Genomic DNA, 19787 nt, shown 5'->3' with positions numbered 1-19787 from the left:
ACGGCTACTATAACCACTATGACATAAAACAATAAACTTACATATTTGATTAAACTACTTATACAATTAGTTCTGTGCAGTTCCGCCAACACAAACTAGGAAGTTGACAAGGTTTCAAAGGATGGTTCAACTCCCTGGAAAACGTTACCAAGAGTAGATAAAACATTCGCCCCCAACCGCCAATCCCAATATAGCTTTGAAGAATACATCTACATAAGCTTCCATCCTTTCAACAGAATGTACATCAAGGGTTTAAACAATTTCAGTTAGACTTTGAACATTAAAAATCAGTAAGCAGAAAAAGAATTAAAAGATTAATACAAAAATAATAATAACTTATTTAAGTGCCTGTCTGTTTGAATGTCTCACTTCACGTTACTTAAAGGCAGTGCTAATTACTCAAACTAATTTTTAGCATAAAAACTTACTTGGTAACGAGTAATGGAGAGCTGTTGATAGTATAAAAACTTGTGAGAAACGGCTCCCTCTGCATCTGAAAGCACACAACTTCGTGTGACAAGGGTGTTTTTTCTTTCCTATTATCTCGCAACTTTGACGACCAATTCAGCTCAAATTTTCACAGGTTTGTTAATATGTTGAGATACACAAAGTGAGAAGACTGGTCTTTGACAATTACCAATAGTGTCCAGTGTCTTAAAAACACTCTCACATGACGTCCAATGATTAATACGTGACGGCCTTGCGAAAAGTTGAAATTAAAACAAAATGTCTACTACTGTACTAGTAAAAAAAAAAAAAAAAAACGATGCCCAGAAATACAAAATTTGTTTCTTGTGGACTGGTAGTTTTAACTTTACATAATTACCTGTAAAATAAACATTAATTTGACTGATAAAACTAGCAACAAGTCTAATTTCATCAACCGAAGGTCCCAACCAGCATTTCTACTCCTAGAAAATTTGTTTTTTAAAACTAAAATTTTAATGACCTTCATTATCATAAACTTGCATCTCCCTTAAAGAAGTTGTCTTGTATAAATATTTTGTTCTCCGGTTGGTCCAGTATCCTGTCCGCGTCAGCGACATCACCTTTAATGGCGCTTATCAACTCATCTGTAACAACAAATAAATACTAACAATTATAATAACATTCATAAATGGTTTTTACAAAAGGTTGTAAGCGCTGCACAAGAGCATCAACGATTAAACAAAATTTTCCCTAACCTACCTAATAACCCCAATAGCTCTTCCAAAACTTTGACAAAAAGCCCTTCTCACACTAACAGCCAGCCCTCACACACTTGGAATCACTTTACCCCTGATCTACCCCGGCAAATGGGCATACCCCGGGAAATAGACAACCCTTCTCTGGAGTAGGGGTAAGCAGTAAAGTAAAACCCTCAGGGGGTATTCTTGAAACATGCAATCAAAACTCAGCGGACTAGAAACCTAGGGGGGGAAGGGGCGGGGGTTGGTTGGGGGGACAGGGGACAGTGTGAAAATGCGCTGGGGTGGCCATGGGATAAAAAAAACTACCCGGGCCTCCCCAGGGTTCTTTTCAACAGGAGTAAGAGATACAGCGTGTAACGGAAAATATAAATAATAACATTTCTCAATTGTGTACGCCATTGCAAAAAATGTTGGTTGTTCACGTTGCCTCGCGATAACTTTCCGTATCCTACCACCACTTTTTCACTCATTTTTACAAAAGGGATATCTCATTGAGGTAAATTAGATGTTATATTATTTCATATTGAGTGAAAAAGTGGTGGCGTGATATGGAAACATTTCTTTGCCTTGTACTAAAAATAGGTCTTGAGTATCGAGGTCCTTTGAGGAGGCTCTCTCCAGATTTTGTACTCACCGAGGGAAGAAAAGCTTTTCTCCGGTCGTATATACGCCAAGATGACGATGCTGAGTATCGAACCATAGAAGTCGTCTTTAAATTGATGCATGATGTGTGTCTCCTGTTATAAGCAATGAATCGTATCAGTTGAAACAAACCTGTAGTAAAAAAATATACCATGCCAAAAACTTGGTGTCCCTAATAAAATGTTCAAAATTTAACTTGATATTCTGAGAGTAGTTCCCTCAAAACAAAAAGCGGCTTCAGGGATGATGGAATGGAAACGATCCTGAAAACGGCTGGTGGGCTTTGATTTACCCTTATTGTTTACATGGAAACAGTCTCCCAGATGTTGGTTTACAGACTGTGCATCACCAGAAATACAAAACTACAGGTTTGGATACAGCAGTATGGACTATTTCTTTCTCCTTTCGGTGACTTCTTCACTTCTTCAAGGAGATTCTGATAAAAATGTAAATTTATCAAAAATCCTGAAAATCTCTGTGGCTTAGCCCCTTCTTCAGATATGAAACTCCAGACCTGTTGTCCTATAATTATTATCTTACATATACCGCCGAAATAATCCACGGCACCCACAGCAATTGCAGTAGTGCCTGGGCCCAATTTCATAGAGCTGCTTAAGCACAAAATTTTGCTTAAGCAAAAAAATCCTTGCTTAGTAAAATCAGATTACTGGCCGAGACTCCACTCAATTGTTATGCTAAGTGAACAACAGCAAAATACCAGTCACAAGCAATGTATATGGCATGACATTTTGGCCAGTAACATGTGTAAAATAAGCGTGCCATTTTCGTGCTTTTAAAGCAAATTCTTTGCTTAAGCAGCTCTATGAAATTGGGTCCTGGGGCCTGGAGTCTTGGCCGGTAATCTGATTTTACTAAGCAAGGATTTTTTTGCTTTTAAAAGCAAAATTTTGTGCTTAAGCAGCTCTATGAAATTGGGTCCTGTACTTTTGCTGTGATGCCCTTTGCAAAGTTCCCATACAAATCTACATTGTCCTCATAGAAGAACCCCGTACCAGAGGAAAATTGTTTTTCCCCTTCAAGAGCGAAGTTCAAGGCTGGTGTGGCAGGAGATTCTGTGGTCCCCCCCCCCTGCCCGAATTTCTGTCTGCCCATACGGCGAACTGTGTGTAAACTTCTTCTGATAGCGCCCTATTTTTGATCATCCTTCTCCATCCCACAGTAATTTTCCATATGGGGGACAGAATATCCATGGGATAGATTTCCATAGGTTTCCTCTGTGATAGACTAAGAAAACCTACCATAGATTTCTTTTCATTTTTGTAGTAGGGATTCCATCCTAGACTAAGCACCATCTTCTGTACGTCACCGTTATCAACGGACGCCCATCCGCAGTAGACGCCGGTGTTCAATTCAGACGGGAGTTTCTCGACAACTTCTTCCGGATAGTTGGCTGAAGAGAAACAGATTTTACTCAATGTAAATCCGATTTAGTCAAGTTTTAATGATGCTGTTCAGTTTTTGAGGAAAGGGGTGGGGAAAGAATGAGGGGTATAACAAAAAGGTTACCTTAAATCTAGACAGTTTTCATAAGCACCTACCAGTTGGGAATCCTAAGTCCGTACCACCTCTTCTGAAACCCCTCACCACTCTACCTCGGATTACATATGGTAGCCTCGGCACTGACTGCCACGCACGACAGTCGCTCATGTTTGTAATCAACTCAAATACATCCAAATAAGAGTCACAACCAAGTACGAGAATACATTTCCAGACAAAAAACTAAAACAAATGGCAGCTTTCTAACGAAGGGTTGTGAACAGATTTCATGTGATGATAGGCCGCTATGTTTAAACAGTTATATATTTTCTCATCTGATATGATCAGCTCAACTAACCATATTTTTTTAAAGTACTGAGTCATGTACGAAATCTGATCTTTCAAACCGAATGGAATATCCTACATTGTTTGATGACAGAGGTGATATTATAATTATTGTGTACTTCCAAAGTCCACTTTGTATACACATGACATGGAGGATGGAGGAATAAATTATTAATTTATTCCTCCATGGTACACACTACCGGGCCTATAATAGTTCACACATGATCTACCACGTGTGTCAATAAAAGTCACGTACGGCCGTTTCAATGGGCTTACAAACACTGCTTATGAAAATACTTCATTTGGATTAGTTGCAATATTTGAACCCTCCTCTTGACGGGGGAAGGAGTGTCTACGCTCGCTATCGCAGTTAAGATAAGCTGCAAAAACCGCTCCCTTTTTTTGTCATGTGTCTGACATTTGCTCACGGTCTTCCCTTGGCCTTGATAACTATATTTTTCAAAATAATGAGGGATATTTCTTGACCCTGCACCAGCATTGTCCAATTTAGTTACGATAACGCGTAACCCTCCTCCTCCCGATGGCTGTCGCAACTAGGTCCAATTATTATTTATTGTGAAATGATGATCATGATGTGCACATAAATTACTTCTAGAAATTTCAGGGGAGCCTTATAGTTTCTAGAAGTACACAATATTAAAAAAATTGTGAAACTGAAGGACTATCCATTTGTGTGACCACGCATGGATGGTACGGGTGGAGGAAATGTGGAGAATAAAACAATTCAAATTCAATCATCACTTTTCTACAAATTCTACACACACCCCCTGAATTCCCACCCCCTTCCCCATTGACAAAAAAACCAACATACCTGTTGGGATACCTAATTCTTTACTTCCCCTGCCGAATCCCTTCACAACTTTACCTCGAGTAAAATAAGGTAAGGCAGTCATTTTGGCGAAAGATCTTGCAGTACGAATTATGACACACACATGTAAAATGTTTTGTAATGGTTTGTATTGTAATGGTTTGGTACGTGGGGAATGAATAAGCAAAAAAATTAGCAATAAACTCTCGATCTCTTTTCTATCTCTGATCTAGAGAGGGCGCTAGTCAAGTTAGAGCTCTAAGCAAAAAGGTCAGCTGCGGAGAATGCACATGGTTCCGGTTTCTTTTGGAGAATGACGTATTTATTCTACTGTTATGCATGATTATTGTATTAATTTATAGGTGAATTGGAAGTGTGTTTGGGAATTTACTGAATACCTTTGTCTGCTTTGATCTGTGATCAGCATGTTTCCGTCGTTCTTTTTTGTGTCATCATATATGAATCATCATATCATAGACCGGGTGGTGGGGGGTTGGAATAATGTCAAATTTTCTTGTACAGCGCTCCAGCCAGTTACTGGGTCTGCTGTTGTGTGTGTTTTATTAACACTTGATTTTTACTTCTAGCCTTAGCAATTTAACAAAATATAAATGTCATTATAATGTTATTGATAATGTTTTGTTTGTCTGGTATTGCGCTAGACCCAGTGTTAGGCTAGGGCTAGATCGCGCGCGTCTGCCTATTCTTCAACACTGGTAGACGCGCTGATCTAGACGTAGCTGTAGCCGAAGTCGTCGTTTCGGACACGGCCCTAGATTCATATATAAATATAAATAGCGCCCTCTATTGTCAAACAACTTATTTCACCATGGCTGTCTAGCAGAAATAACAGCTAAGTTTAACAGCGTATAAAAGTTAAGTCTGTCTCAACCTCCACCTTAATATATGGCAATAGTGAAGGCTCTACATTTTATGCGCTGTGAAACTTTGCTTTTATTTCTGCTAGACAGCCATGTTGGTGAAGTAAGTTAGTTGACAATAAATAGAGGGCACTATTTATATGTGAATGTAACACGAGACCACGAGTCCTTTCGAGACCATTTTTACAATTTCAGACTTTATTATTTCCCTTGCCCTTTCAAAAACTAAGCATACAGCACAGGCCTGGGGAACTATCCATGTCGGAGCATAATCCTCCACTCTTTCCGTTCTTCAGTCTCATTTTAGGTCATATGAAAAGTCTACTTTATTTCATCTTTTACTTTGTGTGCAGGGAGATCTGCTAATGTGCTTAACAACATCACCAGAGTTAGCTCCGCCCACTTTTCAACAGTTTTGACCAATTGGAATCCCGTACCACCATGATTGACAAGTTGAATAGCCTAAAGTTGAGCACCAAGCAATGGGTGGTCCTTGGCATAACAGTCCCAACCTCAATGTTCCTTCTATATCTCCTCTTGAAGAAGCAGGATGAAGGTAATTCATTATTTCCTGGTTTAGATGTTCTGCACACAAGCTTTTTATAGAAATTGGAAGGTATGTAGGAATCGAATATGAACAGCGAATTTGCCCTTATTGTAATTTGGAGGTTGAAACTGAGATTCATTTTTTACTCAATTTTCCATTATACAGTGCTCGTAGGGAACAAATGCTTAACTTTGTGAGTGGAAATAATTCACATTTTCAGCTGTTTACTAACAGTGAAAAAATTGCATTTCTACAGAGTTCTACAGATATATCCTTTATTAATTGTGTTGCCAAATTCGTCCTTTATATGAACTTAAAAGAAAAACATAATGTCTGATTGCCCCTGTTGACTATATTTTTCTCCTGCCAATGTATATTAAAATAATTCAGGTTTAAAATGTTGATTTAACCCTCCCCAGGGTTAAGGGGTGTGTTCCAAGTTGGAATAAAAAACAAATGCATGAATGAATTATTACACTCATTTTCAAGAAGTATTTTTTGGTGGCTTAAAGGATGTATGTACTTTTTGTAGGACAAAAAACACAATGTCCACAGATTTACACTAAACTTACACAGTTTGAAGATAATGATAGTAGAAAGCTGCCTGAAAGAATTACGTGCTGAGGTGCTGTAGTTTTTGGGAAATGAGTAAAACAATGTCATGAAAATAATTTTGGTCTCATGAGACCAAAATTATTTTAAGCATTTACAAACGTATTTTCATGACATTGTTTGACTCATTTCTCAAAAACTTCAGCACCTTAGTAAGTAATATTTGAAGGGAAGCTTTCCACTATAATTATCTTCAAACCCTGTAAGTTTTATGTAAATCTATGGACATTTTGAAAAAGTACCCAAATCCTTTAATGTCTATCAATGGCCGGTCACCTTGAGAAAAAACACGACTCATGAAGTAACAATTCTTTCACATTCCTCAGTCAATTATGAAGAATAAATAATGACAAACATACCTTTGAAATCCCTTATTCATATACCTAATTAACACAACTTCCTTAATTTGTTCAAGACATTGTACTTACCAGTTCGGCTTGAAACAAAGCAATATTCTTGTCAGTAGCCTTGTGGTTGTTTGGAGCATTTTTTTTTATTGCACACACAACACACGTGTATTTCGTATACACAATGCATTTCCCATGGGTATTTTTTGTACACGAAGAATGAATCACCAAACTACATTGCTTTTGACCGGTCAGACTGGTATCACGTACAACTCGTTCTTATGAAATTATACTATCGTATTAATGACTAAACTTTTCAATCATTATGCTCTTCAGGAGACCAGAGCATTGATAGAAACATTCAGTGGTTAACCACTGGTTCTTTTAAGAACCAACCTTACTCAAAAGAGATATTCATATTGGTGTTATCGCAAACCTGTCTTTAGTTATTCTTCCACCATGCAAAGTTTCAAATCCTACTTAACTTGATTTCTCTTTGCGTTTTTTTGTGTGTGGAATGTACTGAATAAACAGTAACAATAAAAATGTTTTTTTTTAACAGAGGAGAATTATCGCCCGTCGAAGGATCTTGCAAGAGGGCCGCAGCTGACCATTGAGATGACCGTTCCATTTGATAAAGTAGGAGCAGTCATCGGTCAACAAGGTGTCACAATTAAAAAGGTAAGAAGACCAACTTCAGGCTTTGTGTGTCTCAAAAAAATGCATGGCGATTTCATTTTTTTATTTAGCACAAAAATAAGCTGGAATATTACATGTGTACAGTTTGTGATTGTTCTTAAAGACATTGGACACTATTGGTAATTGTCAAAGACCAGTCTTCTTACTTGGTGTATCTCAACATATGCATAAAATAACAAACCTGAAAATTTGAGCTGGATTGGTCGTCGGAGTTGCGAGATAACTATGAAAGAAAAAACGCCCTTGTCACACGAAGTTGTGTGCTTTTAGATGCTTGATTTGGAGACCTCAAATTCTAAACTTGAGGTCTTGAAATCAAAATCTTGGAAAATTACTTCTTTCTCGAAATTCTGTCACTTCAGAGGGAGCCGTTTCTCACAATGTTTTATACTATTAGCCTCTCCCCATTACTTGTTACCAAGTAAGGTTTTATGATGATAATTATTTTGAGTAATAACTAATAGGGTCCACTGCCTTTAAAGCAAGCAAACAAAATAAATGTTTATGTGATGTTTTCTGCTCATGCAGTTTTTTAAAATAAGTAAATATCTAGATGCTTATCAGTTCAAATGACACATTTCAGATTCAAGAGGAAACGTCTTGCCGGATTAAGTTCCAAAACGAGGTTGGACTGGAGGACAAGGAAGATCGTCATCTGGTGAGTCATATCTTAGGGTCTCCAGAAAGTTCCATCTGATTGTGCGTAATTTGATTGCTTTTAAAAGACACTGGACACCTTTGATTAATGTCAAAGACCAGTATTCTCACTTCGTGTATCCCAATATAGGCATAAAATAAACACATCTGTGAAAACTTGAGCTCAATTGGTCATCGAAGTTGCAAGAAAATAATAAAAGAAAAAATACCCTTGTTGCACAAATTTGTGTGCTTTCAGATTACTGAGTATTTCTCAGACTCAAGTATTTGAGTGAGAAATAACCTCTTTCTCAAAAATTGTGTTACTTCAGAGGGAGTGGTTTCTCACAATGCAATGGGATTTGAACTAGGGTCCACAGAGGTAAAAGGCAGGGAAAGAAACCACTGAGCCAACCTGATCCCCCTAAAGGGCGTTTAAAGTCAGTCGCACGATCTTGGAATTCTTGACGCGCGATCCTAAAAAACACAGTTTATAGTCATTGCTGAGGCCTTAACACTGTGTTTTGTTTCTTTATCGCATGTCAAGATTTCCATCGTCCGACCATCGCGCGACCGACTATAACTCGGCCTTGATGTGACACTAGGCAGTTTCCTGTTGTTGAAGTTACCAGTTGCCACCTTTCTCACCAGCATAAAAATGTGTCTGTCTCTTTCCCTCTGATTGCAATTGATTTGATTTGATTTGACTTTGATTCAGGTGGTTCGTGGCAAACCTGAAAGCGCCCTCATTGCTGAGCAGTTAATCCGCAAGATCATTACGGAGCAGTCTGCGATACAGACATTTGAAATGATGATACCACAATGGGCCATTGGTAAAATAATAGGTGAGATTGAACACTTACCCGTTCATCCCCCCTCCCACCACATCTCTAAGTTCACATTGTTGCTACTTGGTGCCCCACTCATTATTTGCTTAGCAAAGAAATTTGCTAAGCATTAGTTTTGCTTAACAGCTTTATGAAATTGGTCCCTGCTGGGCACTTGTAGATCCAGATAGCTGGACCATTTGGAAGAAAATCATTAATGGTCCTCAGGGCCCAGTTTCATAATGCTATTAACAGGAAAATCTGCGAAGCAAATTTCTCAGCTAAGCAAGAAATGACTGAGGTATCAGTCGCAGCAATGGTGACTGTATGGTGTTCTGGCTGGTAACCTATTTTTGCTAAGCAAACGTGTTTTGTGCTAAGCAAGCTTTTGTGCTTATTGCTTCATGAAATTGGGCCCAAGTGTTTTGACTGACCACTGTCCAGTGATCCACTATTCAATAAGGACTGTAGCAGTGCAATTCAGCAAATGTTCAGCGTTTTTTCGTCATCAATGATGTTCGTTTTTTTGTACAAGGTCGTAATGGTGAGAATATACGCAGTCTATGCCGAGCCAGCAAGGCCAGAATCAACATTGAGAGAGATGATAACAGAGGAGACTACACAGCTCTACGCCAATGTGTCATCAAAGGAACAGTGGATCAGATACAGTACGCCAAGGTAGAGTTTAGAAACGTCTCATTGACATTTTTCATCTGTAGCAATGTGGGAAAGGCTGCCATGCGGGGACCCAAAACAAAATTCCCTCTAGGTGGTCTGGCTGGCTAGTTCAGTGTTGGAAAACACCCCTGTTTTAATGTGAATTATGGACTAGTGACAAGCCGACAGACTAGTGAAATGACTAGCTAATTGGTCCTGCTGAAAAGGTTTAATTAGAACCCTGAAGTATTCTCTATTTCTTTCCTTATATTACAACTTCTACGTTTAGTTTAGTTGCTTCAGGGTATGTTCAGACAGCGTACTAAGTTAGACCCGAACCGGTTTAACTTTTACGAGCAGCAGGGGGTGATCGTAAAAATAAAACCCCTTTGCGTTCCGACAGCACTGAGTTAAACCCGATCCGGTTTATCTTTGGTTTTAAGAGGTCAAAGAAAACGCGACCCCGTTACTCTAACATCCTGTTTATTGTCCTGTTCATTGGTAACCGTGTCTACGTAATGATTACGGAGGTCAATGGGTCGCCTGTTGTGAGTTAAACCGGATGTGGTCTTTTTTATTCTGTCCACACACAGGGTTAAAAGATAAACCCGAAGCGGTCTAAAGATAAACCCCCTCCCTGGATGGTTTATCTTTTGTGGGTTGAACTCAATTCGGACTAACTTTAGATCCGTTCAGACACACTGAGTTGAACTCGATCAAATTGAACCATGAGTTAAACCAACTTTAGTACCGTGTCAGAACGCACCCTCAGTGCTGAAATTGAAGAGTAGCTGATGAGTAGCTGATGGACTCGAAAGAAGAGGTAGCTTCAGTGCTGAATTTGTCATTTCACTTTCCAACTAACACACATCGGTGTATGGGTGAAAACCAAAATTAATATTCTTTATCCCCGATGCAAATTTAACATCTATTACTTTCCAACTTGCTTCTTCCGACAGGGTTTGATAGAAGAAGAAATCGCCCTTGAGGAGGCCTATAGGCACAAGCTGGAGAATGCGTCCGCCAATCGGAAACAGAGAGGCTCCAAGATGTCTAAGGTGGCAGGAACCTCCGATGAGGACGAAAGGTTTTCCGAGTACCCCGAGGCAGCCACTAATGAACTTACCAAAGGTCAGTGTTCATGAAAACAGAAAATGAAGAATCTTGGCGAAGAACTTGATCCTTGATTCCTACAGAAATAGCAGATGGGGGCAAATATGAACTTTTGACATGACTTCCCACATATCAGGAGTTGAAGTAGCCACTAGATCACCAGCCAGAGTTCAGGAAAATTTGAACATCGGGCCAGTCACCCCAGCAGCTGAATTTGTGAAACCTCATGCAACTGCTAAAGTGTATTTGTGCAAGATTTTGTGTGCTAGTGGTGCACAACTTGAGCAATAAATGATGTGCAAGTGGAATTATGCACAACGTTTTTGAACTCCAGAACTCTTAAATGTTTTAGGTCTTCAAAGATATATTTCTGATTCTGTGACATTTCGTCTATTTGAGTTTTTCTTGGAAATCAAGCTCTGTAAATAGTTAAAAATTCTTACCTCAAGTCTCATGCAGGCCTTGAAATTTGCACTTGAAGGGGCACAGTCATTTTCCTCTGATAAGGGGCACTTCTATGAGGAACATGCTTGTAGTGGAACCTTGCAAGGGGTACCACAGCAAAAGTACAGGGTCCAATTTCATAGAGCTGCTAAGCACAAAAATTTGCTTAGCATGACATTTCTTCCTTGATAAAAACAGGATTACCAACCAAATTTCCATGTGAGTTTCAGGATAAGCAAACAAGTGAATACCAGTAACAAGCAGTATGAGACAAATGAAAAATCTATCAAGACAAACATTTCATGCTAAGCAAATTTTGGTGCTTAGCAGCCCTATGAAATTGGGCCCAGGGCACCATGGCAATTGCTGTGGGTTATTTGTTGAGGCAGCTGTACATATAATTGATTTATCTCCTTCGCCAGATCAATCTTCGCCAAAGAATCAAACTATGCAAGTGCCTGCCCAGCAGGAGTTTTTCAGTGTCTACATGTCGGCCGTGGAGCACGTTGGTCACTTCTGGGTTCAGGTCCTAGGAGAGAGGGCGGGGTCCCTGGACCTGTTAGTACAGAGCATGACTGAGTACTACTCTCAACCAGGTAACCTACAGGTAAGTGGATGTTTTTTTCCCATAAAAGTACTACCGGTATAGTGTGTCTTGAGACACTTTCTTAAGGACCTTGTCACTCGAGGCAAATTTTACAAGCAACTTGGAGGCAACCAACTGCCAAGGAACAATATCATCCAGCATTTTTGCATAGCAAAATATTTTGACTGAAAAAAATATGTGCACACTGAATGGTTATACATGTACTGAGTAGCAAATGATAATTTTTGGGTAGCAACTGACACAGTTTGCATAGCATTTTGCTTGGCTATACAAGGTATAATCAAGATCCCCAAGTATAGTATGACAACATTCAAATGTGAATGAATTTGTTTTCGTTGAGATTACCTGGAACTGGTTGTCTACTGGGTACATAGCACCATGTAATGGTTTACAAGGTGCTGTGGCGCAGTATGCAGCCGATCAAACCAGGAATGCCGGGGCAAACCCCTTCTCTTTACGATAAGTACACTGGATTACACAACACACTGGACCTAGGGCTTTACGTCCCATCCCAAGAACGCACCAATAATGGTGAAGTATCTTACTTTACGACACATGCATCATGACTGGGACTGGAAACACACATTCTGCTAATCAGAAACACCAGAGCTTGAGTCCGACAGTCTTTTTTGCTCGGCCACAACACAGTTGTGAACATGTGCATATTTCCAAGAACAATGGGTTTACCCAAGCACTTCCAACTAGCCTCTTTACCTCCGACCTATCCTGTCTTTCAGGCTTGTAAACCAGACACCCTGTGCACCGGTGACATCATAGCATCCCCATTCCAAGATGATGAATCGTGGTACCGCGCTCGCATCATCGGTTTCTTAGAGGACGGTGAAGTGGATCTCTACTACGTCGACTTCGGAGACAGTGACAAGATGCCAAGAGATAGCTTATGTAGTTTAAGGTGAAAAAAATTGCCTGAATCTTTTCATCCCCCAGGGTTTCTTCCTTGGTATTTTTCAAAACTATGGGGGAACTCAGGACCCAAGTTTTTGAATGTTTGGCGTAAGCACGCTGCGTTGAAATAATGTCTTTGGAATGTTTTCTACTTGGTACTTATCTTGGTTTTAAAAGCCCATCTGTGCAATTTGGAGCAACGCAACCAATTGGACACCGTTTCTGAGTTCTGTATTTTCTTTTATTTACTCAGGAGTGATTTTCTTAGTCTTCCTCATCAAGCAGTTGAGTGTTGCTTAGCTGGTGTCCAGCCTGTTGGTAAGTTTACTTTCATGCTGATTCATAAAAAGTAACCAAGTAACCTACAAAGAGTAGTTACTTGTCAAGTGCGATTTATGGAGACACCATCCAATAAATCTCTCTGTGGAGGGGTGGGGGGGAAGCGTTCTCCTGGAGGTGATCGGAGCATACTGATCGAAACGTTGAGTTGTGTAACTACTGATTTTCTCAGAACCACCACAGATCTTTAAATAAATCTCTTAAAAGAGGTTTATTACATGGTGTGTCTGCAAACACCACTTGATTGTAGTTTCATTAAGCAACATTTTCAAATCCCACCTTTTTGCGAAGTTGCTTCCTTGCACACCTGGCATGAGCTTGTACATGATGATGGCTCACTTTGACTTCCTAACTTGTGGGTACTTGAACAGGCGGGTGATTTCTCAAGACTTCAAAAGTTTGCAAATGGAAGACGCAAAGATGCACAGAATCTGTAAACCTCCTGAGCTGTAACATTTGGGAGATCGAGGGTCTAAAATAAGATGGAAACAAGGCCTGGAAGCCATTTTTCAGGAATCTTCACAATCTTCAAACCTCATTTCCTGCTCACCAATCTAGCTCAGAAGTTATAATCCTGTAAATGGAGAATGGTGACTGTGCACACAGAATTTGTGTGTGCACACAGAATTTTTTGGTAAACACATTCATGCAATTACTCCGATGTCATTACTCAGGACTTATTTATGATCTATCCATACAGAATCTGAGTGGTCGGATGTAGCTGTGGATCTCTTTGAGGATCTGACGTATTGCGCCAAATGGAAACCACTAATGGCCAAGATTGTCACGTACCATCAAGTAGAGGGCGGTACAACAACCTGTGTGGACCTGGTGGATACAAATGGAACTCAGGTACGACTGCATCTTTATATGAAAAGCAATAAAACAATCCCTTAACTCTTTAAATTACCCTTTTTTGAGAATTTTTGCATTAGGCCTAAAAGAAAAATATGTTTACGACCGACCGTAAAAGTAGCAAAATCTGTCGTGTTTTTTTTTAATATTTTTATTTTCGTTTTTTTTCCCCCACTTTTTTTACTTCCGAATTTTGATTTCATGAATATTTTATGCTTTCAAAATGGTAGATTTGACACAAATATTAGTATTTGGCCGACTACTTACGGTGCAACAGTCGTGGTTTCAACGTTAAAAAAAAACCGCAACATACAAATTGTAGATCAATTTCCCTCACACGCACGGATAGGGTGAGCCTGTGTCACATATCACACCACACGCCTGTTTATCCGACGTCATGCTTTCACAAGGAACCAGTCGAACACTCCATTGAACAGTAATGCCAGTAATGCCCATATATGGTATCGCTCATTTATTGAACGGGCAAAAACACGGTGAATGAAATGATTCTTGGAAATTGTTTTTGAAGGAATTTGCCAAAATAAAGATGCAAAAAGAGCGATTGAAGCGAGATGTATTAGATGATTAATACCTTGCTTGCCTGACAACTTGATCTTTCATGAAATGTTTATGCAGTTTTGGGCGTTCTTTGACATCTAAAAAAAAAAGAAACCCGACCGACCGACCCAAGCAAAAAATCAAGTGAAAGGGTAATCGAACATATTTTTTTTTGTTTAGGCCTTATGTGATCAGGCTTACTTCTCATAAACCGATAAACATACACCACTATAAAGCATTCATGTATAATTGTTTAACTTCCACAAGGGTTTGGAAAAAAAAGTAATGGCAATTTTTCAATTTCATATTTCATCGGTCACAGATTACCGATTTTACATAGGGTCGAATTGAAAGCGTTAAGCCTGCCCACCATAGCAAATGTTTATGAACCACACCCGCTTGGGTAACGTGTAAGACAATATTTTACGTCTTGCTCTGGCCTGTGCCACACACAAGTGATGTATCAATCCAACTTGAGAAAACTTATTTACATTTTGTATTGTAAAATTGTGATTTTCGGTGACAATCGGGCTGTGCAATATGTCTTTATTTATTTTGTCTTTTATTTATTTTACTCATTGTTTATGTCTATTGAAATACTTTGTTTATTTTTACCCGGTGAATTTGTAATATGTGTGTATTCTTAATGTGTATGCTTAAAAATTGTACTTTTACTTTTTTAAATCTTGAAGAGATTGGGGAAAAAAAATCGGTCTTAACCAAAATACGTTTCAAATTTATCCCTCCTCAGGATGTTAACATCGCAAACGTTTTAGTGGAACGAGGCTATGCAAAATTTACACACCAAAAGAACTCAACAAGGAACACAACTAGAGAGAGAAGTTATCCCCCTCCCCCTCAGTCAGACAATGGACCAGTCCACTTACCAGTTGAGACTCTGACTGTTCCACTTGAGATGGGGGAGTTGATGCTGGACGACGATATTGAAGAATTTGTCGATGAGGGAACAAGAACTGGCTGACGTTAGTGGAAAAAGACGGTGCTATTTTTATGAAACCTTGTTGCGTTTTACCTACCGAAGAGACTTTACTTTCAAAGTTGCTGGTACTCCAAGTTTCCAGTACTCTGTGTTTGTCTGTTTTCAGAAAGAGTTCTCAGGTTTTGAGCACAACTCCAGGTGTGTGGCGCCCTGTGAAGGTAGGGGGGGGGGTAGTGTTGGGGTGTATCACCCTCTATATGTTCTTTAGTTTTGAGGTTCAGTTGGCAAGTAAGGCACTAAATCAAGTAGAACAAGTATTTTCAGATGAATATTTTGTAATTTTGCCGACAAAAGTTTATTTTATTTTCTGTTGTAAGCAAACTACTTTACAAAACAAGGTTGGTTGCTTTTGGCACTATTGAATGCAGTGTGAATCCATGCTGTGGGCACCAGTGAAATAGTGTTGGAATACTTGTCCTCGGCAAGTCCGCAAAATTACTTCCACTGTGGAGGAAGAATTTTTGTTATTTTCCTTTCTCCATGCTTCCACATACCAAAAGGATTTGCTGGTATAGGCCATTGGGCTTCCATACATTTAAATATGATGCCTTTGCTCTGCTTCAAAAAAATCTCCATAGACATAAACCACGAAGGGCTCAATTTGATAGAGCTGCTTAAGCACAAAAAGTAGATATAAGCACGAACAAGTTTTTATGTGCAGAAATAGGTAACCAGCCTCGGCATCATCTTTCAAAAAAGAATTCAGAGAGAAAAACAAATCTATAACAAATTCCTTGTGGCGAAAATCGGGCCGTGCAACTTGTTGTCTGTCAAGTTTTAGATTGTATGAAGATTGCAAATAACTGTTAATTCCCAAAAGATTGTGATGCAATTTGTTTATTTTTAGTTGAATGATATTTGTTTATGGTGCTGGAGAACTGCATTTAACCTTCCAAAGGCTTTGCTTGCTCCACACTGACCCAACTCACACACTCAGCTAAACCAACGAATAACAATTTGTAGTACTTGCCTCATCCCGGCAAGGGTTATCTAATTAAAATAACACATGTTTCATCCATGCAAGATACTGAATTTGTTGAACTTTCTATGTTAAGTATAATATTGACTATGCATGGATTTGCAGGAAGTTTTGCAGGCGATGATAACTCAGTCCATTTTGACGTTTTTTCATTGGATTTTTTCCTGCCATTGATTTTAAAGCATTTTGCATGAATTTATAACTTGGTCCATTTTGAAGTCATCTTCAGTGAGTTATTGGGACATAAAGTTTGGTTTTTCTGTGTCAAGTTGTGTTCTCTGCCAAATATGTCGGGAGATAAATGTCCCCAGATCTCCCTTTCCTTCATGCATGAATATATTTTGTCTGTTATGGTTGTCACAAAGCCGGTGTCCCTGCGTAGTATGTCTACATATAATAATAATTTGGGGGGCTATAATCATCCTTACTCGCAGCTAAAAGCTGAATTGCGAAGGACGCGGCTACAACGTGTTCGAGAAGCAGGCATGCAAGGGCGCTTTTGGCTGCCAGCCACATCAACCCATTATGACCACAGAGCACAGCCAAGATCGAAAGTGTTTGATTTTTCCCGAGGGAGAAAAACCGGATAGTCTGGAAAACCCTCGTGGCACAGCAGAGAACCAACGCACAACTCAACTCACATATGGCCCTGGCCGGGAATCGAACCGGGTCACCTTGGTGAGAGCCGAGTAATTTACGCACAAGCCAACCATGCCTCCCATGCCATATATAAGGCGACCTACTTCTCTGGTCTTGACCTTAAGCTTGCTGTCAGAAGGCTCAGGGTGACGATATGAAATTGTTTAGTGGTCTTCTCTCCTGGGGTTGCAAAAATGTGGAAATGCAATTATTTAAAGATACTTCCTAAACTTTGGTTCAAATTTTCAGCATTTTTTTGTCGGCAATGACCTCCCCCTCCCCCCCCCCCCCCCCGAGGCAGATTTCGCAAAATGCTAAGAGTGGGTTAAACTGTGTATAAATTTTAATTGCTCTTAAGCAAAATGTGATGGCAATGATGGCATTGACAAAACTTCATAAAATGAATCTTAGTGCCTTGTGAAATTGAGCCCAGAGATCCCTTACATTTATGTACAGCATCTGCCGTCGATTTCACAAAACTCTTCCTAACTTAAGACTTATCAATCAATCAATCAATCAATCGTTAAATTTATAAGGCGCTAATCCAACAGTCGCTGCTCATAGCGCCGTACAGTAGGCTTTTGAAAAAAGATGAGATTTAAGCAAAGTTTTGAAATTTGCTAATGAATCTTAGGACTTGGGACAAGTCCCATCCCTGCACTGTAGCATGCAGACCTTAAGATTGATCCTAAGTTAGGAAGAGTTACTCGTCCTAACTCGAGATAAGACGAGTCCTAACTCTTTGAGAAATCACCGGCAGGGCTATTTTATTTAGGACCCAGTCCACATTTAAGTGCCACATATAGGAGCCATACCTTTTGTGTACTAAGTGCCTGCAATGTAAACTGTAAAGAGTAATTTTGTCTCTTTTGCGAAGCAGTAGTTTGAATAAAAATATGTTTTTAAAGGTTTTTTACACAACTGTAAGGAGCATTGTTGTGTCTGCATTAGAGCAAGCCACTTTGGTCTACACTTTCGCAAGCGAAAGATATTGTTGTAGGTCTGGACCGCCGACAAAATTTAGCATATTTGAGAAGATTTCACGAAGCACCTTGGACAGTCCAGACATTGTCCTTTCACACACAGTGCAATTTGTAAAATTGTATATACCATGCTAAAATAAAGCAAGGGACCCCAGATAAATTGCGATATGTGAAAAGGTCTGATGTCTGAGAAGATTTCACTGGGAACCTTGGACAGTCCATATATTGTCCTTTTGCACAAACTGCATTATGTAAATTTTACAACCATGCTGAAATAAAGCAAGGGACCCCTGCTATGTTGGAGCAAGCCATCATAAAGCGGCTTTTAACTATTTATTTTAAGTTAGTTTATAACCATGGAGTTATTTAATAATGGCTCCTTGATGTAACTGAATTCTTTGCAAGTAATGTATTCCCAACTGACTGCCATCTTGACCACAGGAGGGCACTTTCAACGATTAATTAACTCGCATCACAATTACAGTTATATCTCATTTTGAATGCCTGTATATTGTATTCTTGTATTAATGGTTAAATAAATATTTAAAAAAATAAAAAGACAACTTGTTTCAATTGTTTTGCATCGCGTACATTTGAGTCACAACTGCCCTTGCGCTATAACAAGAATAGCAAATTGCAATTAAATTTTGTCAGTTTATAGCATTTAGTTCAAGCATCAAGTTTTATCAATTTGTTTGAATATTAATAGTAAAAGTAATTAGAGATATCACTGGATAAGTACTTTACATGAAAACAGTACATTTAGCAGAGCAAATAAATAGAGGCACAATTCATTTGTGAGAAGATGCTTTTTAATATAAGTTCTGAAGTCCAAAAGGGATTAATATCCAATGTCTTTTGAAAAATACTTGTCAATCTATGAAATTTGTGAAGACATTCCCCCAAGCATGATGAAAAGTTTCTGAAGTACTGTTTGAATAAGCCCCATAAATTGGTCCAATCCACTCCGTATCCTTGCATGGATACTGAGTGGATTGGACCAACTTATTGGGTTATGTTTGAATAAATTCTTATGATAAGTTTGTTAAAAAGTTTGTAAATGGTGATTATCATTAATAACAATAGATAAAACAATGCAGTTTCTTTTATGACCATTTGTTTTTGTATGACTTCTTATTCGTGTAGATTTGTTTGTTTGTTAGTATTTTTTTTTTTTTTTTTTTTACATGTGGGGCATTTGTTTGGGTTGTTTCTTGTCGGGTGTTTCTATTTTTATTTTTATTTTTGTATATTTTTTTATAAAGACATCTGATCTCCTTGTGGATTGGAAACTTATTTGCCATGAAGAATTAATAACAAAACATGCAGCTTTCTGTTTGAAATATCTTACATAGAGTCAGTCAAACCCAGATAGAACTTCCTGGAAATACACTTATTCAGGACCATTTTTATTTTTTCGTTATTCACACAGTTAATATCCCCCGCCCACCCCAATGAAAAGGGACCACAGGAAGAATCGAGAGCCTATAGATTGTCACATTTCATACACCGTACTTTCTCTTTTTCGCTGGTATTACGATCGTATAATTTGATAAGAACGAGTTGTACGTGATACCAGTCTGACCGGTCAAAAGCAATGTAGTTTGGTGATTCATTCTTCGTGTACAAAATATACCCATGGGAAATGCACTGTG

General features: G+C 38.9%; 2 protein-coding genes across 5 annotated transcripts; one reads left to right on the top strand and one right to left on the bottom strand.

The window, feature by feature from the left end:
• Positions 1-588: 588 nt before the first annotated feature.
• Positions 589-4680, bottom strand: LOC117288364 (riboflavin kinase-like). The gene is made up of 4 exons (XM_033769201.1): positions 4507-4680; positions 3092-3243; positions 1825-1927; positions 589-1073 (listed from the first exon to the last, which is right to left on the bottom strand). The coding sequence occupies exons 1-4, from the start codon at positions 4586-4588 to the stop codon at positions 958-960; spliced, it is 453 nt and encodes a 150-aa protein (XP_033625092.1). The 5' UTR covers positions 4589-4680; the 3' UTR covers positions 589-957.
• An 86-nt stretch (positions 4681-4766) lies between these two features.
• LOC117288531 (tudor and KH domain-containing protein-like) lies at positions 4767-16345 on the top strand. Of its 4 annotated transcripts, none has more exons than XM_033769424.1 (12): positions 4767-4821; positions 5738-5940; positions 7453-7571; positions 8173-8247; positions 8944-9070; positions 9588-9730; positions 10669-10840; positions 11689-11873; positions 12611-12786; positions 13033-13097; positions 13819-13970; positions 15283-16345. In XM_033769424.1, exons 2-12 carry the CDS (start codon positions 5826-5828, stop codon positions 15511-15513), a joined length of 1560 nt encoding a protein of 519 aa, XP_033625315.1. In that variant the 5' UTR covers positions 4767-4821; positions 5738-5825; the 3' UTR covers positions 15514-16345. The 4 variants fall into 4 exon arrangements, with proteins under 4 accessions (XP_033625315.1, XP_033625314.1, XP_033625316.1 ...); XM_033769423.1 differs by having other exon boundaries at positions 4773-4865; XM_033769425.1 differs by having other exon boundaries at positions 4783-4835.
• Positions 16346-19787: the final 3442 nt, after the last annotated feature.

This window comes from Asterias rubens, chromosome 3, assembly GCF_902459465.1.
Source record: "Asterias rubens chromosome 3, eAstRub1.3, whole genome shotgun sequence".
Lineage (NCBI taxonomy): Eukaryota > Metazoa > Echinodermata > Asteroidea > Forcipulatida > Asteriidae > Asterias > Asterias rubens.
The sequence above is the reverse complement of the archived record's forward strand: the minus strand, read 5'-3'. Positions and strand labels throughout refer to the sequence as shown.

Coding starts and splice junctions, on each gene's coding strand:
- LOC117288364 (XM_033769201.1), bottom strand. CDS start 4,588: ATGACTGCCTTACCTTATTTTACTCGAGGTAAAGTTGTGAAGGGATTC. Junction 3,244..4,506: donor AGAATTAGGTATCCCAACAG/GTATGTTGGTTT, acceptor GTTTCTCTTCAG/CCAACTATCCGGAAGAAGTT. Junction 1,928..3,091: donor AAAATGAAAAGAAATCTATG/GTAGGTTTTCTT, acceptor TGCTTATAACAG/GAGACACACATCATGCATCA.
- LOC117288531 (XM_033769424.1), top strand. CDS start 5,826: ATGATTGACAAGTTGAATAGCCTAAAGTTGAGCACCAAGCAATGGGTG. Junction 12,787..13,032: donor GATAGCTTATGTAGTTTAAG/GTGAAAAAAATT, acceptor TTATTTACTCAG/GAGTGATTTTCTTAGTCTTC. Junction 13,098..13,818: donor AGCTGGTGTCCAGCCTGTTG/GTAAGTTTACTT, acceptor CTATCCATACAG/AATCTGAGTGGTCGGATGTA.